Source organism: Mustela erminea, chromosome 10 (assembly GCF_009829155.1).
Source record: "Mustela erminea isolate mMusErm1 chromosome 10, mMusErm1.Pri, whole genome shotgun sequence".
In the NCBI taxonomy this organism is placed as follows: Eukaryota; Metazoa; Chordata; class Mammalia; order Carnivora; family Mustelidae; genus Mustela; species Mustela erminea.
The window spans coordinates 78,495,363-78,511,855 of record NC_045623.1 but is presented as its reverse complement, the minus strand read 5'-3'; the positions used below and the strand labels follow the sequence as shown (position 1 = coordinate 78,511,855).

Here is a 16,493-nt window from a genome sequence, read left to right as displayed (position 1 = left end):
CACAGGTCAGGTCTGGGAAATGCCAGTTTCTCCCTCCTCCCTGACTTCCTTCAGGTTGGTTCTGGGGAAGTCTCAATCCTCTCTACCCTCTCATTTACCCGAGAGCTTTTGTAAGTTAGGTCTAGAGTGTAGTGATTGATGTGTTTTACAAGATGGGAAGGGCATTCTCAGTGGAAAATAAATGCATTGAACCTATTTCAAGACCTTTAAATAGGTTGGCAGTTGGCAGTTGGCGTCTGTTTCTTGGTTAAGAGAGGGTATCAGTATTTATCCCTTCTACAGCCAAGAGCTAGTTGAAGGGTGAATGAGACACCCTTCAGGATCCCCAAGAGCTAAGGGAAAATGTCTCTATATACATAATATTTATAATGGTAAAATGTCGAGTTGAAATAGAGCTGCTGTTGTCACAGTTACGTTGTTCTGGGGACTGAGACTTAGATGAGAAAAAAGGGGACCTCCTTTTTCTTCTGCCTCAGTGTGATTACATTCAGGGTTCGAACTGTTTGGGTCTGAAGCACAGAACACATTAATAACCTAGAAAATTCATTTATGTCTGAGAACTAGCTCAGAAACCCAGAAGGTTAAAAGTGTCTATTGAGTCTGGGTGGGTGGCCATTAGGGAATCTTGTGATGCCGGGACCCCAGTTCCTGAAAGGCTAGATGTCAGCAGTCCTAATTCTAGTATCTGGGGCCCCCCAGTCATGCCCTGTTCTGTAGGGGCATAAAAACTTCTCCCTACATCATGGCCACAGAATCCTAGAGGTAGCAAAAGAGAGTTTAGGTCCTTTTTTTCTGTTGGTAACAGCTGTTGAGTTCAAGAGAATGTGTCATACTACCAACTCAAGTTTTTAAAAAGTACTTTCTGGGGCACCTGGATGACTCAGTTGGAAGAGCATGCAACTCTTGATCTTGGGGTTGTGAGTTCAAGCCCCATGTTGGGAATAGAGCTTACTTTAAAAAAACAAACAAACAAAAAAAAAAAACTACTTTCCTACCTGCAGCTCTCTGTCTGACTCCTATAAATAATCTGTCATTCAGCAGCCTCTGCTGCATACCTTACAAGGAAATGAATGGCTGGGACATTGGAGAGCAAGAGAGAGTTGAGCCCTCAAAGTGCTCTCACCCAAGCAGGGAAGGCAGTGAATTTGATAAGCAGGTACACCAAAGTGTGGTGAGGAAGGGACTGTGCAACGTAGATTGGGACACCTAACCTAGTGAGGGTACGCAGTCAGTACCACCTGTGTCTCTGTCACTTTGGGGAGCTTTTGAGGCAGTCCACAGCATCTCTATACCTTGAAGAAGTATCTTTTCCTCTTTTCTTGAACCTGGCAAACTTATCCCAGAACAAGGAAGTGAGTAAATTAAGCTAATTTTCTGCTCAGCCCGCCCGAGTGGTTGTCTTGTTTCTGTTGTTTTTGTTGTCCCAGGCAGGGGCACCGTGTGTCACAGGGCCCTCCGGAGCAGACGCCGACCTCTGTGTCAGTGGTCAGGGGCCCACCAACCCCGGACCCCAGGCTCTAACCATGCCGTAGTGTGTGTAAACATCCTACACTCTCAGCTGTGAGCTCAAGGTGGCTGGGAGAGGGTTGTTTACTCCTTCTGCCATGGAAAACGTCAGCTGAAGAAGGAACGGTCTCGTCATCCAGCAGATTGGACCGAATGCGACCTCCCTAGTCAGCTAAGGCTGCCCCCTCAGCGGAGAGCTGTCCCTCAGACCCCCCTGGGTTGCTGTGGCTAAGTACAACCAGAACCAGACATGATGTTGGATAGACGTGGCCCTCTGTGACCATAGTGCTCTTGATGTACTGTGAAAAGCCGGGCGCTTGCCTACCGGTGCTCTCAATCCTGACATTCAATTCTTAAGTTCCAGCCCAGGAAAAGCCCTGTTTCGCTTTTTCCTGCTCTGTCCCTCCAGAGCTGGCAGGCCCCAAATAAGGAGAGTGCTGCCTATTTGGGACATTGGGGGCCAGCCTGAGAGCTTGATGTTTGGGTAGCATCTTTCCAGTGCTCGCAATTAGCACCGTCTGCAGATCATAGGCCTTGACAGCGTTTACTGACAAGCACCGCTGGTGCGTGGTTTTTAGTTACGGTAATTATTTGCCCATTTGCAACTCATCACGCAATGGGTGATTACTCTGTACTTCAGAAAATTGGCTGTATGTTTTGTGAAGCCTATGGAATCTGTTATTTTTAGTTTGATTTAGCACAACTGGGCTCTTCGAATTCCACTTTCCCTTGGCTTCAAATGTGGAGAGCTCAGCATTCAGCAGGCAACTGCGCAGAGTCCGTCTGGGGGAAGAGTGGAAATTCACTGTGGCGGCTGCTGAGTCAGTTCTTTTCCTCTTACCTGCCTCTCCTTCTACCCCACAGGAGGAGGTGCGCCAGTCCGTGACTCCTGCCGAGCCTGTCCAGTACTACTTCACGCTGGCTCAGCAGCCCGCCGCCGTCCAAGTCCAGGGGCAGCAGCAGGGCCAGCAGACCAGCAGCTCCACAGCCACCATCCAGCCTGGGCAGATCATCATCGCGCAGCCTCAGCAGGGCCAGGTCCGTGAGCTGTACGGGGTCCCCGCCAGCAGGACCGTGCTGCTTACGTGCAGGATGGAAAAGGCCTGGCCTGGGTGGAGAGGCAGGCCAATCATTATAGGGCACTAGACTTGAAGTTCTGGAAACTTGGGCTTCTCCCCATCACCCAGGTGATGTGTCACCCTAACCTCGGGGTCCCAGTTTCCTCAGGGTCAAATGAGAGTGCAGTGAATGAGACACCCGTCAGGATCCCCATGAGCTAAGGGAAAACGTCTGTATTGTGCCCCATGAAGAGTAGTGACATCGCCATAGAAGGTATTGTAATTGGACCCCATGGCTGCTGTTAGGAGATTAGGCATTGTTCCCAGCTTGCACCCTTTCTTCCCCTTCTCCCCATCATTTTTCTGTTGCACTACGGTTGTGTCAAGTGACCTCTTTTTACAGTAGCAGTCAGAATATTCTCTCTCCCTAGCAGTATTGTGAAAGCAGCATTGTGAATCCACGTTTGTTGGGAGTCATGAGAGGCTGTAGAGAGCTCTGTTCTCTGAGCTCCGAATCCAAATTCTCTGTCAAGCATTAATTTATTCACAAAACATTGAGTCCTATCCTATGTGCTAGGGATAAAGCAGTCCCTATTTTTAAGAATTTTCACAATCTAGTAGGGTACAAATACTTAAAGATTAAAATACCACCACATGGGAAGTATAAGAAACTCTTAGGGGTGTGTAAAGGGTGTTATGGGATCACATCAAAAGGGATATCTAGGGGATGCCTGGGTGGCTTAGTCGGTTAAACGTCTGCCGTCAGTGCAGGTCGTGATCCCGGAGTCTTGGGATCCAGTCCCACATCGGGCTCCTTGCTTTTCCCTCTGCCTGCCACTCCCCCTGGGTGCTCACTCTCTCTCTGACAAATAAATAAATGAAATGAAATCTTAAAATTATATATATAATTAAAATATAGATAATAAAAAATTATATATACAATCTATATATATAAAACAACGTGAGGGAAGTGATAGAAGCAAATGTCAGAGAAGGTTCCCTGAAGGGAATAATACAAGTCTTAGAGGGAACAGTGGTAACGAATCAGATAAAGAGGGGAAGGAGGGCTTTCTGGAAGAGAGCAAAGCACGGGCAAAGGCAGGAAACTGCACAGGGAGTGTTGGGAAGACACAGTCAGCATGGGGGACATTTAGGCAAGTCTGAGAATACAGGCAGAGGACACTGATAGCCTTGTGTCTGTGGGTAAGAGCTGGGTTTGCCTAGAAGAAACAAATTGGGGCAGAGGTAGATTTAAATATTAATGAAGATTTTAGGATTTATTCCCTGTCTCACTTTTTAATTCATATGACAGAAGTTTTAGGGTGCTTTCTCTTCGCCAGACACGGCTAGGCAGGAGAGGTTCAAAGATGATTGCAGCCCAGTCCTTGCTTCAAGGCGTTCACCATACCATGCCTAAGAGACTTTCTTTGGCTAATGCTGTGCCTCTGCAATGGTGAGAGCTTTCCCTGCCAAAGCCTTTATCCCTTTACAGAGCAAACTTCAAGGGAGTCCACCAGGCACAGGCTCTGATTGGCTGAACATCCTAAGAAGCTCGTGGCTGTTGTGCTCTGACAGCAGGGCACTCCATACGTGATTTGACAGATGCCATGCTAACACAAGCCTTCATTTTCCTGAAGTGATTTAGAAATACCTTGGAAATCCTCTTGGGAAAATTGAGTTGATAGAGTACAGTGATGAGTTGGCAGTATGCATTTTTTTTTAGTCAGCAAGAATTTCATCTCTCCTCTTCGCCACCTCAGACTGGCTCAGCTTGGAGCTGATGAGGCCTACGGAGATGGTGAAGTTGGTCTCTGCCTGGGTCTCCCAGCCATTCTGTGTCCTGCTGCTTCAGGGTGGCCTTGTGCTGTGTCACCCCTCCTTGGACCTGTAGTAATGGCTATTTCAAGTTGAGTTCAGGTAACCTTTGCGGGACAGAATACTTACTAAGTGGGAAGAAAAGCATATTTTGGTAAAGTGAATCCTGTGTGTTCTGTCATAAAATTGGAAGCTTCTATTCCTGGAGGTTGGGGGAATAGGCTGAGTTGAGAATGCTGGTGTGAGAATGGGAGGTGTTTCCTGTTGTCCCAGCCCACCCACCACATGTGTTTTTACATAGATCCCTCTGTCCTCTTTCCTCCCGACATCCAGGTCATAGTAAGTTCTCCTTACCTAATAATCCTGTGAATCTCAACTGTAGTTCCTAGAACACGTCCCCTTCTCCTGTAACTTCAGATGCACAGGAGACCTGTGCGGTTAGAAATGTAAGAGCATCAGAATAGCAGCATCGATAGAAGCCCAGGAGCCACTGAGACTCGCAGCATCTTCTTACTGAAGTGATTCGGAATTCAGAGTGGGGAGTTGTCATCCCGGAACTGGGGCATTGGGGGTGTAGGTGTGGTGTTTAAAAGATCGCACCCTTCCCCTGCCCCGCCACCATCGCCATGGCCCACTGCTCCCCACCCCCTCCCCCAGCAGATGAACAATATGTACTGGTCTTCCCTGCTCTGGGTAGTCTGTAAGGGTCCCATCTGGGACCCTTTTGAAATTTTGAAGTTTTGAAATTTGAGCAAGTGACTGCCCAACCCTTTTGACGGTTCAAGTCTATCGTCTCTCAAAGGAGTAAGTTTCCTGGAACTGCAGTTCATGAAGTGTGTATGAGAGACAGTCTGCCAAGTCAGGGATGTTGGACAGAAATTTCTTAAAACTAAGGTTCCAGTTTCTAGAGAGTTCAGCTCTTGCTTTATTAAATTCGGTTGCTCAGGGATAGCCTCAGTGAGCATCCAGGTCTTTGTGATGTTTGCCTGTCCCGTGCAGAGCCGTGCTTGATCTGGCCAGTGTAGGCTGCGGTCATTCTGCTCGCGTGAGGCCGGCGTGCGCTTCATCTCCTCCCAGTGTCGCATGCTAGAAGGGAGTCTGAGGTCCTAGGCTTCGTAAGTTCATTCTGACCTCACTCTCCATTTAGTTGGCTCTCCACATTCACCTGCTCCACAGTTGACCTTGGCCATGCCTCCAGTGAACTGTCATGGTTGCTTTGGATTCTTTTGTACCACATGTGCCTTCCTGTCACCGAAGGGGCTTTGGGAAGCTGCAGCATTTGAACCATAGAGGTGTTTGGGGCCTGGGCAGGTATTCTGTACTGTGAGCCTAAAAATCTATGTGGCATTCTCCCGTCTTTTATTTCAGAGAGTAACTTCAGCCGTGCTCTAGGCCCAGAGGACTCTTGAGTATTTTTAATTAGTGTTAAGATGAGATTAGGCAACCACGGACGGGGTTTGCTCCTAATTAACTGCTCCTGAGCCCCTACGGGCTCTGAGCTGGGGTTGAAGCCATTTTCTCCTCACTCTTCTTTCCAGACCACACCCGTGACCATGCAGGTGGGAGAAGGCCAGCAGGTGCAGATTGTTCAGGCTCAGCCCCAGGGTCAGGCCCAGCAGGCCCAGAGCAGCAGCGGGCAGACCATGCAGGTGATGCAGCAGATCATCACGAACACAGGAGAGATCCAGCAGATTCCGGTAAGCCCTGCTCGGCCTCGCCCCCACCCCCCAAGGCGCTGAGCTTACACGCGCACACAGAATATCGTGTCTACCCGTGTGTGTATGTGTACATACATTTCTCTAAACGATATCCCTGTTAACCCAGACCACGACTTGCTTCCCTGTACACTCACTGCTTTTCTTTAATCCAGCTCGGGTTCACCACTGCGGGGCAGCTCCTTTCGATTTCCCTGCGCTCCACCTACGCTGAGAGTGCTCGTAACCACTATTTCATGCCAAGACCCAAAGGCCCCGTGAGGCAGTCCTGTCTTTTGATTAGCAGAGAATAAGAGGGAGGTGTACAGGGAAGGCCATAAATACACTTGTTGCATATTCATGAGTCAGTTCCCAGTGGAGCCTGCAGCAAAGTATATTTTTGGCTTTCATTTAACTTATCCATCCCTTCACTGTGGACTGCTGCTTCCTGTACGCCTTGAGGGATTTCATTTCTTGGATTTGTTGGCTTTTTACTTGTTCTTGCTCTTTTGTAAAAAATGTCCCATCTTAACACTTGCTATCTATACATTGGTCATTTTGCCACCCAGAGATGTAGAGAGAGTGACGTGGAGCAGTCCTTCCATTTCCTGCCCCTTGCCCTTCCTGTTGCAAATGACATGTAGGCAGATAGAGAAACTCCCTTGGACTTGGTTAACCACTTCCTCTTTGAAAAAAGCTCCATTTTGGGGACTGTTCTTATTAACAGAGTAATAGACCAAGAGAAAACTGAAGGAAAGTGGAGTGTGTGTGCCTCTGTGTATCTTTCTGTTGCCCCTCTCTCCTTTCCTCCCTTTCTTGTGCTTTTGGTGCACTCTCCCTCTGCTAGAGCTTGCTCCCTCTCTCTCTTCGCCCCCCCGCCCACACACACACATGCACACACACAGATCCGTCATTTCTAGGTGCCTTGCCTCACTGTCTCAGCACTAACCCCAAAACCTCTCTTGAATGGTTCGTTCTCCATTTTACATGTGAAGGTGCCAGAACAAGTTCACTTAAGCCAGAGAAGAGGTCCCCCCCTTGCAGTAACTTTAACTCGTCTTTCTGACTCCCAGTCACAGAGCTTTAGCCCAGATTTGTTGCGGAATTCGCTAGTCTTAGATTCCTAATGCAGGAGTCTGCATTTCCGAATTCCTCGGAGTGCTCACTCCAATAGAGAGGACCTTCAGGAAGGAAACATCGCTTCTCTTTTAAAAGCCCAGAGGGCAGGCATTTTTGTCCTAGACTTAACATCAAAAAGCTGTCAGGCTCCCTGGACCTGTCTTTGTGGTGGAAGACTGAGGGCAGAGTATCACCAGATGTCTCAACCTAAGTCTAAAAGAGGAGCTACTTGCTCCTAAGAACTGCTTGGAACTATCTGGCTCACAACTTTTCAGTCCCATCTGAGTTTCTGCAAAGAGCTCTCTCCAGCTGGGACATGTAAAATCCCTGTGGCTGTCAGGACACCTTCCCTGCTCTTGGGACAAGGCTGTAGTCTTTCATCCTGTGTTCCTTGGCTGGAGCTCTGGTGACTCCTGGGACCAGCCACCGTCAGTCCCAGCAGATGAGGCTTCCCAAGCCTCCACCCAGCTGCCTTCATCCCCAAAAGCTACTTAGTGCTGTTGCCTGGAAGCCACCCTATAGGACTTAGAGCAGGGCCGTCTGGGCCTGCATCACAACTTCCCAGCAAGTTGGCATATTCTCAGAAAGAAATGACCACCCATCACACTATCTTGGTCCGTCTCCTGTGAACCAGAGTCTTAAAGGGTTTACATTTTTTGTGCCTCCATTTTGCCATAAGTGGACAGTTCTGGAATCTGGTCTACCAAGAACTTCCAAGAACCACACAAACTACCAAGTGTTAGTCTTTTCTTGGTGACTCAGATCCTCTTTGAGGCTGAAGTTGCAGAGAGGCGCTGTGATTTAACACTGCATGCAGGAGTGCAGCTCCGTTTATCAGCATTTTCCTCATGGAAAGTAAAATAACCTGTAAGCTCATGGAGGTGAGGGGAAAACTTGCTCCAGGACAAAGACGCATAACTTTCCTGTTCGCTTCTGGAAGCTTACCATGGCAACAACAGCCTGCTGGGCGGCCAGGGGAGGGTGTGGTCTGGGCCCCCAGGTAGAGAGAGACCAGTCTGTTCTCCTGGCACCTCTTTCATCCCCCAAATCCCGAGTGTGAATGTCCGCAGTGCTCTGCTGACTCTCCTGTGCTGAGCAACCAGCCGCCTTGGTCTCTCCATATTCCGCTCAAGGCACTGAGACACTTCATGCTGCACTGGAGCATTAGGAGTCTGAGTTAAGGCTTTTAGCGCACAATTAAATGCAGCGTGTGGTATTACTGTGTTATCTGAGACTTAATCTTAAGCTGAGGGACTCTAAGGGCATTTTTGTAGCTTTGGTTTCCCATGATGGGGTTTTCTGTGAAAGGTTTATTGATTCATCTTCCCCTTGGGAGGAGTTTGGCCAGAAGCTAGTGCTGAACACCAAGGATCCCAAAAGATCCACAGACCCCCATTGGTCCTGGCTGTTAGGTACTGAGATAGTGAAGCAGGCCAGTTTTTTCTTCAGACATGTGCGGCATGGGGTTGGGCAGGACTAGGGCTAGGGTGCAGAGTGGCGGCCATCTGTTTTGGGCTCTTGGCAGATGCCGGATCTCTTCTCAGTACCGCGTCAGCCATCCCAGGATGTGGGGTGGTGGAGTTTGGAGACAGAGGGCAGAGTAGCCCAGACTTCAGGTACAAAGCATTCTGATCATGTCTGACAGTCTTTGGGATAAAATCCTAAGGTAAACTGAGCCCAGTGAATGTTGAGGGTGTGGCCATGCTGTTTCCCACGTATGTGACCAGGTCCTCTGGGCATTTTCTCCAAAGTCCATTTAGGGAACGTACCCTCTTTTGTGTTTTGTGACTTGCCGGGTGGGGATGTTACAGTTTTCGAAGTAGGTTTCTTTAGAAGGGTCAAAAGGGTAGGGAGGACAGTCATCACCTCTGGTCATGGGAAGCCTGCCTATTGAGGTCGCACTCAGTCTCCTGTATCTGCTTGTCTGCCCTGCTCTAGGTGCAGCTGAATGCCGGTCAGCTGCAGTACATTCGCTTAGCCCAGCCTGTATCAGGCACCCAGGTCGTGCAGGGACAGATCCAGACACTTGCCACCAACGCTCAACAGGTACGTGCCCCAGCGATGCAGGCCCTGGGTTGGATAGGCAGCTGGCCGGAGCTGGCCTCTGGCTGCAAAGGGGGGCTCAGCAATAGCTCTCGCCACCTCACCCTTTGGCAAGAGCCACCCCCACACCCTGCTCATCTCTTCACCCAAAGGACAGATGGGGTTTATTGGAGGATTAGATTCAAAGTGTGTCTCTTGCTATCTTACTCTCGTGGGAGAAAGGAATGTGAAGGAGGGGAGATCTCAAGGACTTGAAGAAAGCCTGATGTGCTTGTGCATGTCTGACTAGAGGAGGTGCTCTGACAGGGGGCCTCATCGCCAGACTGAGTTTCCATCTTTAAAACCAGATAGCTGTTGTGTCCTGGCACTCCTGTGTCCTTTGGAAGGCTTGCGTGGCTTTTACTTCCTCGTGCACACCTAGCCAGAGACTGCCCCCTTCATCTCCTCTTATGCCCTAAAATATGGAAGACTGTGAGGCACAGGTGTTGAGGGGGCAGCCCCCCTGGGCTTGGGGTTTGGGGCTTGGGGGTTGGGGTCGTGGGCATCATTTGCAGGGGATGGGCAGTGCTGGTCAAGGGGAGGCGTTGTTAATGGATTCTTCTGCCTCAGACCCAAAAAAAGCAGCGATCGTTTAAGAGCTGGACGCGTCGGCCCAGTTGCATTTCTGGTGATGTATCTATTGACAGTGGTGACGGAGCTGAGTTTGTAGAGCAGCTCTCCAAAGATCTCATTTGGGAAAATAGGAATGAGCCAAAAGCAAGGCTTCAGAGTTCCATACAGTCTCTGGGATCATTAAAGGGCCCGTTCCAGACCCATTTCTTGGCTTACATAAGGACTTGGGCTTTTCCCTAAATGCCTTGGGGCTGACTGGCATGGAGTCACATCTCCAGACTGGTCATACCCTCAGGTACCCTTCTTTTTTATAAAAAACAAAAGTGAAAAACAAAACCTTGTTAAGATTCTAACCTGGTTTAAAAGGTTCAAAACCTTTTTTCATGGCATGGGTTTGGGGGGAAAAGGAAGAGTTTTTGGTTCCTCTGAGGTCAGTCTGGGGACCAGAAACTAAAGCCAGAAAGTGGGAAGAGTCAGGTTTTCGGACAGTAGTTGGGGAGAAGCCAGGAGGGGGCACCTGAGAGCTTTTGGGAGTCTGCGTTACAACAGATCTTAACTTGTGGTAGCCTAGCACATAGTAGGTATTTGGTATGTGTTTGTTGAATGAATAATATGCATATGGAATTTAAAGGTAAATGAAACTTTCTTTTTAGCTCATGCAGAGGGCAGTCCTGCCAGCCACAGGGCACAGCTGATCTTCTCATCTATGAAGAGTATTTTCCATTTGTCCCAGGGTCATTCATTTATTCTGCAGACATTTCTTTAAATGCTTACTTTGCACTGGGGGCTGTAAAGACAAAACATAGAACTTCTGCCCTCCAGCCGCTTCCAGGCGGGTGGGAGGGGAAGGACCCAAAACAGGGTGCAAAGTAAGAAACCCTCTGAAGCCCTTTCACACCAGTCCCCTTCTTACTCCTGACAGCCTCCTGGGTAAGCCTGATGGGTTGTTTTTGGCTGTCGTGAGGACACTTGAGAGGACAGTCCTTACGTGGCAGGTTGGCTGTGATGGTTGCAGGAGATGGCACACACAGGACTACAGTCAGATGTTCCGTAGATACACATACGCACACGAGCACGCTTCCGTCTTCTTCCTGGTCTGCCAGGCTGTGTCGAGCAGCTGGCAGGCACAGTGTGGTGCAATTCCACGTGGCAGCACAGTTCTTTTCACATGTCCTTAAAATCCCCATGTGAGATTGTAGGTACATGTGGTTGATGTTTTCCCTGCCCCGCCCACCTCTACCCCCACCCCCTGCTTGGCCCAAAGGGCTGCACGTGGCCTGTCTCGGAAAAAGTACTTCATAGGTGTGCCGCAAGGACTTCCAGGGCCAAGGCCACCTCCTCGCCAGGGTGTTTCGTATTCCAGTCAGATAATCTAGGTGATACGGGTTTGGTGTGGAGCCCACCTTCCAAGAACGAAAGGGACCACTCACCACTCTGCCCCACGTTTTGCTGTCTGTGTTCACTGGCTAAAAGACTCTCAGGTTTTCTGCCTAAGCCCTAAATGGGAGGCCTTGCTACGTTAGCTCCTAGGAGCTTGCAGTAAGGGGCATGTGGGGGGCAGGTGGGGGGCAGGTGGATGGCAAGGGAGGTGGTTGTGGAGGTTCTATATATTTCCTGCTCCAGGGTCCTCTGTGGTCTTCTCTGCGGTGCCAGCGCTGAGTAGCCATCCGTGACGGGGGATGGGGGAAGGACCCTTGCTTTCCTGCTACTCTCTGAGCACCTGTTCTGTGCCAGGCCTCATTTTGGGCACTTTACATGTATTGTCTTGTGTGGTCCTCACCACCCTCTCCTGGCTGTGGGCTGCGGGAGTGCTGTACCGGGCCCTGCAGCTGACCTGCCTGCTGTGCCGTCTTGATTTCCTGCAGATCACGCAGACAGAGGTGCAGCAAGGACAGCAGCAGTTCAGCCAGTTCACGGATGGGCAGGTAGGACACCCAGTCTGGGCAGGGGCCGAGGGTGAGGGGTTGTCAGGGGTAGCAGGTGAGATCTGTGGGTTTGGATGGTTAGGGCCAGTGTCCCATTTTCTGTTAACGAATGGGCAGTCTTTAATTCGGAGTGCCAGTCCTTTAGATGTAGACTTATGGGAGCTGAAAATTATTTTAGACATTATATAGCCCCAGTCCCCATTTTACGGATGAGTAAACTGAGTCCTAGAGATGAGAAGTGTCTTGTCTGTGCTCACTCAGCTCTTCATTGCGGAGCTGGGACTGGAATGCAGGTCTTCTGTTTCCCTTTCTAGGACTTGTTTTTTTCCAGGCTAGGCTACTTTTTAATAGCTGGATTAGTTGAAATGCAGAGAACATGTGACCTCTCGAGCTCTCTTGGTTCCTGGAATTCAGTCATTCTAAACTCCTATGAGAAGGGAATCTTTCCCTTTCCCTCCTATGAGAAGGGAAACTTTCCCTTTTCCTCTGCCTTCTCCCTTCTACTTATGGTCCCTGAGACCCTGGAGTCCGTGAAAGGATGACACACCCAAGCCCATGTTCTCTGCTGACCAGAAGGGAGAGGAGCTGACGTCAGGACCCACCTCTGGGCTCTGCCCGCACCACGTGCCAGGCTCACATGCCGGGGCTCCTGTGATGGTGGGGAGGGGGGAGGTCTTTGCCTGTGGGTTTTTGGGGTGGACACCTGAGAAAGTCAAGTGTCCATTTGGCTCTGCCCTTCCATAGTGGCTATGTGAGCTGCTTCTCAATGCCTCATGGGTCTTGGCTTAGTATGTGTTTAAACCCAGACCCCCTCCTCAATAGGGCCCGTGCAGGAAATGCAGGTTCAGTGTAGCCTCAGTCTGAGCCAGATACTCTGAGGAAAGGAGGAGGGGGGGTAATCTTACTACCCCTGCTAGTGAGGATTACCGAGAGTTGGGGAAATGCGGAGTTCCAAGCAGCTGGTAGAGTGGTTCAAATTGCTTGTGTTTGTCACAGAGGAACAGCGTGCAGCAAGCCCAAGGCTCTGAGCTAACGGGAGAGGCAGAGCCCAGAGAAGTGAAAGCCACAGGAAATGCAACTCCCTGCACCTCTTCCCCGCCCACCACACACACCCCCTCACACGGGGCCGGAGCCTCCTGTGTCTGCTGCTCCCAGCCCCAGCCCCAGCAGAGCTCCACATCCCCTCCTCCCTCTGAGGCCTTACAGTGGGTGGTGGTTGAGGTATCTGGGGCCCCCGAGCATCTTGAGGCCCATAGGGAGCTGCATGCCCCTCTCCCAGGGGTGACCTCACTCTCTCCTCTCCACCCCTCGCAGCAGCTCTACCAGATCCAGCAAGTCACCATGCCTGCCGGCCAGGACCTCGCCCAACCCATGTTCATCCAGTCAGCCAACCAGCCCTCCGACGGGCAGGCTCCCCAGGTGACCGGCGACTGAGGGCCTGAGCTGGCAAGGCCAAGGACACCCAACACACTTTTTGCCATACAGCCCCAGGCGATGGGCACAGCCTCCCTCCCCAGAGGACACGGCCGACCTCCGCGCCTCCTGCAGGCTAGGACACTGGTGCACTACGCCCCACGCCTGGGGGCCGAGATTCTTCAACAGAAAGATGCAATATTTTTTATTTCCTTTTTTCCATTTTTTTCTCCAAGGAATCAATATTTCAATATGTTGAGCTGTGTGTCCAATGCTATGAAATGAAAATATTAAATAACATATTTATGGCATTTTCTTGAAGAGTGTGGTTGAAGAAATACTTCTTTTGTTTTCTCTCTCTCTTTTTTTTTTTATTCTTACTGCTACTTCTTTTGAGGAGCAAATCTCCTCAGGGGGTACGTTATCTCCTGACTCTTGGAACAGCTGCTGTCCCCAGCATTTGCCATCTCGTTCTGCCCTCAGATTGAGTTAGGTGCCTGCGTAGCTTCCTTTTCACTAGTGGTCCTCTTGACTCTGCGCTTGTCCCAGAGCTCTGTGTGTCTGCACCCAGAGGCCATGGAAACATTCCTTGCTTTTAAGAGATGAACTCATTCGCCATGGAGAATGGATGGTTTCATTTCTGAATGCTTCTTTCCCAGGGATCGAAGGAGACTAGAACGTCGTGCATTTGCCCACCCCCTCCCCGACCCCCATTTTTTATTTTTAAAATACGTTAAAAATTGTGCTAGTCTCCTTTGCTGCATGGACTTCAAACTGCATGAAATGCAATAAATCTCATTTTAGATAATTTAGAGTGTGGGTATCTGTGTCTGGGGGCACTCACGGGGCCGCTTTGCTTGAGGCGGCTTGGAAATTGGAAAGGTTTGTTTGCCTTCAGGTTGGGTGTCTGTAAAAGAGGAGGACCTTTGTGAGGAGGGGACTTTCAAAGCTAAGGGAGCTTATGCTACATATCTGATTCAAATGGAGGTCTTCAACTGACTTTGAAGATGAACTACATCGGAACCTGCCGCTCAGAGGTGCCTGCCTGCCTTACTGAGACTACCACAGGTGGGCCGGATTCTGCTGCATCCTGCTGGTTTGAGGGTCAAGAGAGCATCCCTCATGGAAGAAACTGTCTCTGTCCTTCAGACAAGTCCTGTCACTTCTGCCGCAGCACAGGCTGGCATCCTGAGCTGCCTGCTGTGGCCACGCCCACTCCCAGGGGCATGGTCTTGACCAAGGTGGGTGGCCCAAGCTCCTAGTCAGCTCGCAGCAGGCCCGAAGGCTTCTACAGCTAGGGCCTACTTCCTAGTCATTGAAGCAGGAAGAACGGAGCATTCTGCTGCTTCAGTGGCTTTCATATGGGCCATGGAAGCCAGCAATGAGCCACCTTCCAACCTTCACCATGCCATCCTTACAACTGGAATGAGGCCTGTTGTCATGGGAAGAGCAGGGAACTGAGTGCCATTTAAAGAAGGTATTAGCGGCGCCTGGGTGGCTCAGTGGATTAAACTGCTGCCCTGGGTCATGATCTCAGGGTCCTGGGATTGAGCCCTGCATTGGGCTCTCTGCTCAGCAGGGAGCCTGCTTCCCCCTGACTCTCTGCTGCTTGTGATCTCTCTGTCAAATAAATAAAATCTTAAAAAAAAAAATAAGGTATTAATTTCTTCTCTGACGGTTAATATGCCATGAAACCTTGGACAGCTCCCTTCTCTTTGCTCTTTTAAAGGGTCTTTGATAGGAAGGGGCTTTGATACTAGGCGACTGCAAGTCTGACCCTGTTACCCTGGTAATCCTCCCACTAAAGGCTCCCCGCTGTCAGCCATGGTAAGTACTTGGATGTCTGTCATCTATTCATTTTCAGTCCTTTACCTGAGCACACCTTACTTCATTCCACAAGAAAAATTAAGATGGCTTGCATTGAAAATGTACACAATGAAACAATAAAATAGGACAAATTAGAATTAAGAAAAATATAATTGAGTAGGAAATTAGGATCATAAAAAGCAAATAACACAAATACCCTGGCCATAAAGACCTACACAGTTGTTAGAATTCAGTTTCACATTTGACCCTTGGGCTTCCTGACCACCAAAGCAAAGGGAGAGAGGACACCAGGTAAGAGATTCATACTATAAAGGGAAGAAAAATAATATTCTCCTGCAAAAGCAAAGATTTGGAGGTTTAGGATACGTGGTTTCACTCTGGTGACAGCTTGGGAGGTGAAGCAGGTGATACTATATCACAAGAAGTTAGTGGGCCTGTTCTTCCTGAATCCCTAGTGCCTGCACGTCCCCCCTGTATTGAGTTCTCTTCTTTCTCGCTCGGGGCTTTTCTCTGAAGGGGGTTATCTGGCCTTTCCCACTGTTCTGTACCAAGTCTCAGTGAGACATGCATATACTCCCGAAAGCCCAGCCCCCCAGGGAGAGATGCAAGCTGGGGAGGACCCTGGCCTCAGGAGAGGCAGCAACTCCACTCTTTGACTTCCTGGCTGAGCCCCCATGTTGAGGCCACGGCACTGCCCCACCTCGCTACTTTTCAATTCATTCCTAAAAGCCCAAGTAGTTGGGTTTTCACACCAGTCAGTGGGCCCCTGTTTCCCACAGATGTCCATTCTTATTTTGGCGATGTTTCGATCAGTTGTGATTGGAAAGCGACTATCTTACTGAGCACGTTCCCTTTAAATTTCCCCGCCAGCAGGGCCCAACTGGGTGTAAACAAACACTTTAGTGCAGCCCTAGAGAGCCCCTATCTAATCCCCAGCACGATCCCCTTACATCCGGAGCATGCTTTCAACATTTTTCCTAGCACTTGCAGCATCCGTCCTCCTGATGATCTTCAGGTGACCCTGCAGAGGAGACAGGAAGAGGGATCATGATCCTGCGTTACAGAGGGAGACATGCAGGGCCCAGCATAGTGCAGCGACTTGCCCAAGGTTACACCATGGATTGGGATGGAGCTGAAGCCAAAATACTGGCCTCCCGACCTCCTGTGCATACAGTGTTTTTCTGGCCAGTGGTGGTGGTGGTGGTGGTGGTCCAGGTGGTGGCTGTAAGAATAAGGCTTTACTAATTGTGAACTGTCTCCTGTTACTCTACCTCCCCCCAACCACTGGCCCAGTCTTGAGTATATGTGGAATAAATAAAGCAGTTAGATCTGGTGTGTGGACAGATGGTGGCAGGGACAACTCTCGGAGGCTGATGCCGGAGACTGGAAGCCCCTGGGATTAGGAACAGACCATCTGGGCAGCCTCCTTGCTACTCAGTTCTGCTGAGGCCACAAGGGGGCGGCACGCAGCCCTTCCCCAA

At 49.9% G+C, this 16,493-nt stretch overlaps 1 protein-coding gene across 10 annotated transcripts in view; it reads left to right on the top strand.

Annotated features, from left to right (window-relative positions):
- The window catches only part of NFYC (nuclear transcription factor Y subunit gamma), a 68,137-nt gene extending 54,144 nt beyond the window's left edge, over positions 1–13,993 (top strand). For 7 of the 10 annotated variants that reach the window (XM_032360871.1, XM_032360875.1, XM_032360874.1 and 4 more), the window contains 5 exons: positions 2,371–2,544; positions 5,918–6,076; positions 9,131–9,238; positions 11,713–11,772; positions 12,769–13,993. In XM_032360871.1, coding sequence (XP_032216762.1) covers positions 2,371–2,544; positions 5,918–6,076; positions 9,131–9,238; positions 11,713–11,772; positions 12,769–13,206 — 939 coding nt within the window. In that variant the 3' untranslated portion in view covers positions 13,207–13,993. The remainder of the gene's footprint in view (positions 1–2,370; positions 2,545–5,917; positions 6,077–9,130; positions 9,239–11,712; positions 11,773–12,768) is intronic. The other 3 variants (XM_032360878.1, XM_032360879.1, XM_032360870.1) reach the window with 3 other exon arrangements.
- Positions 13,994–16,493: the final 2,500 nt, after the last annotated feature.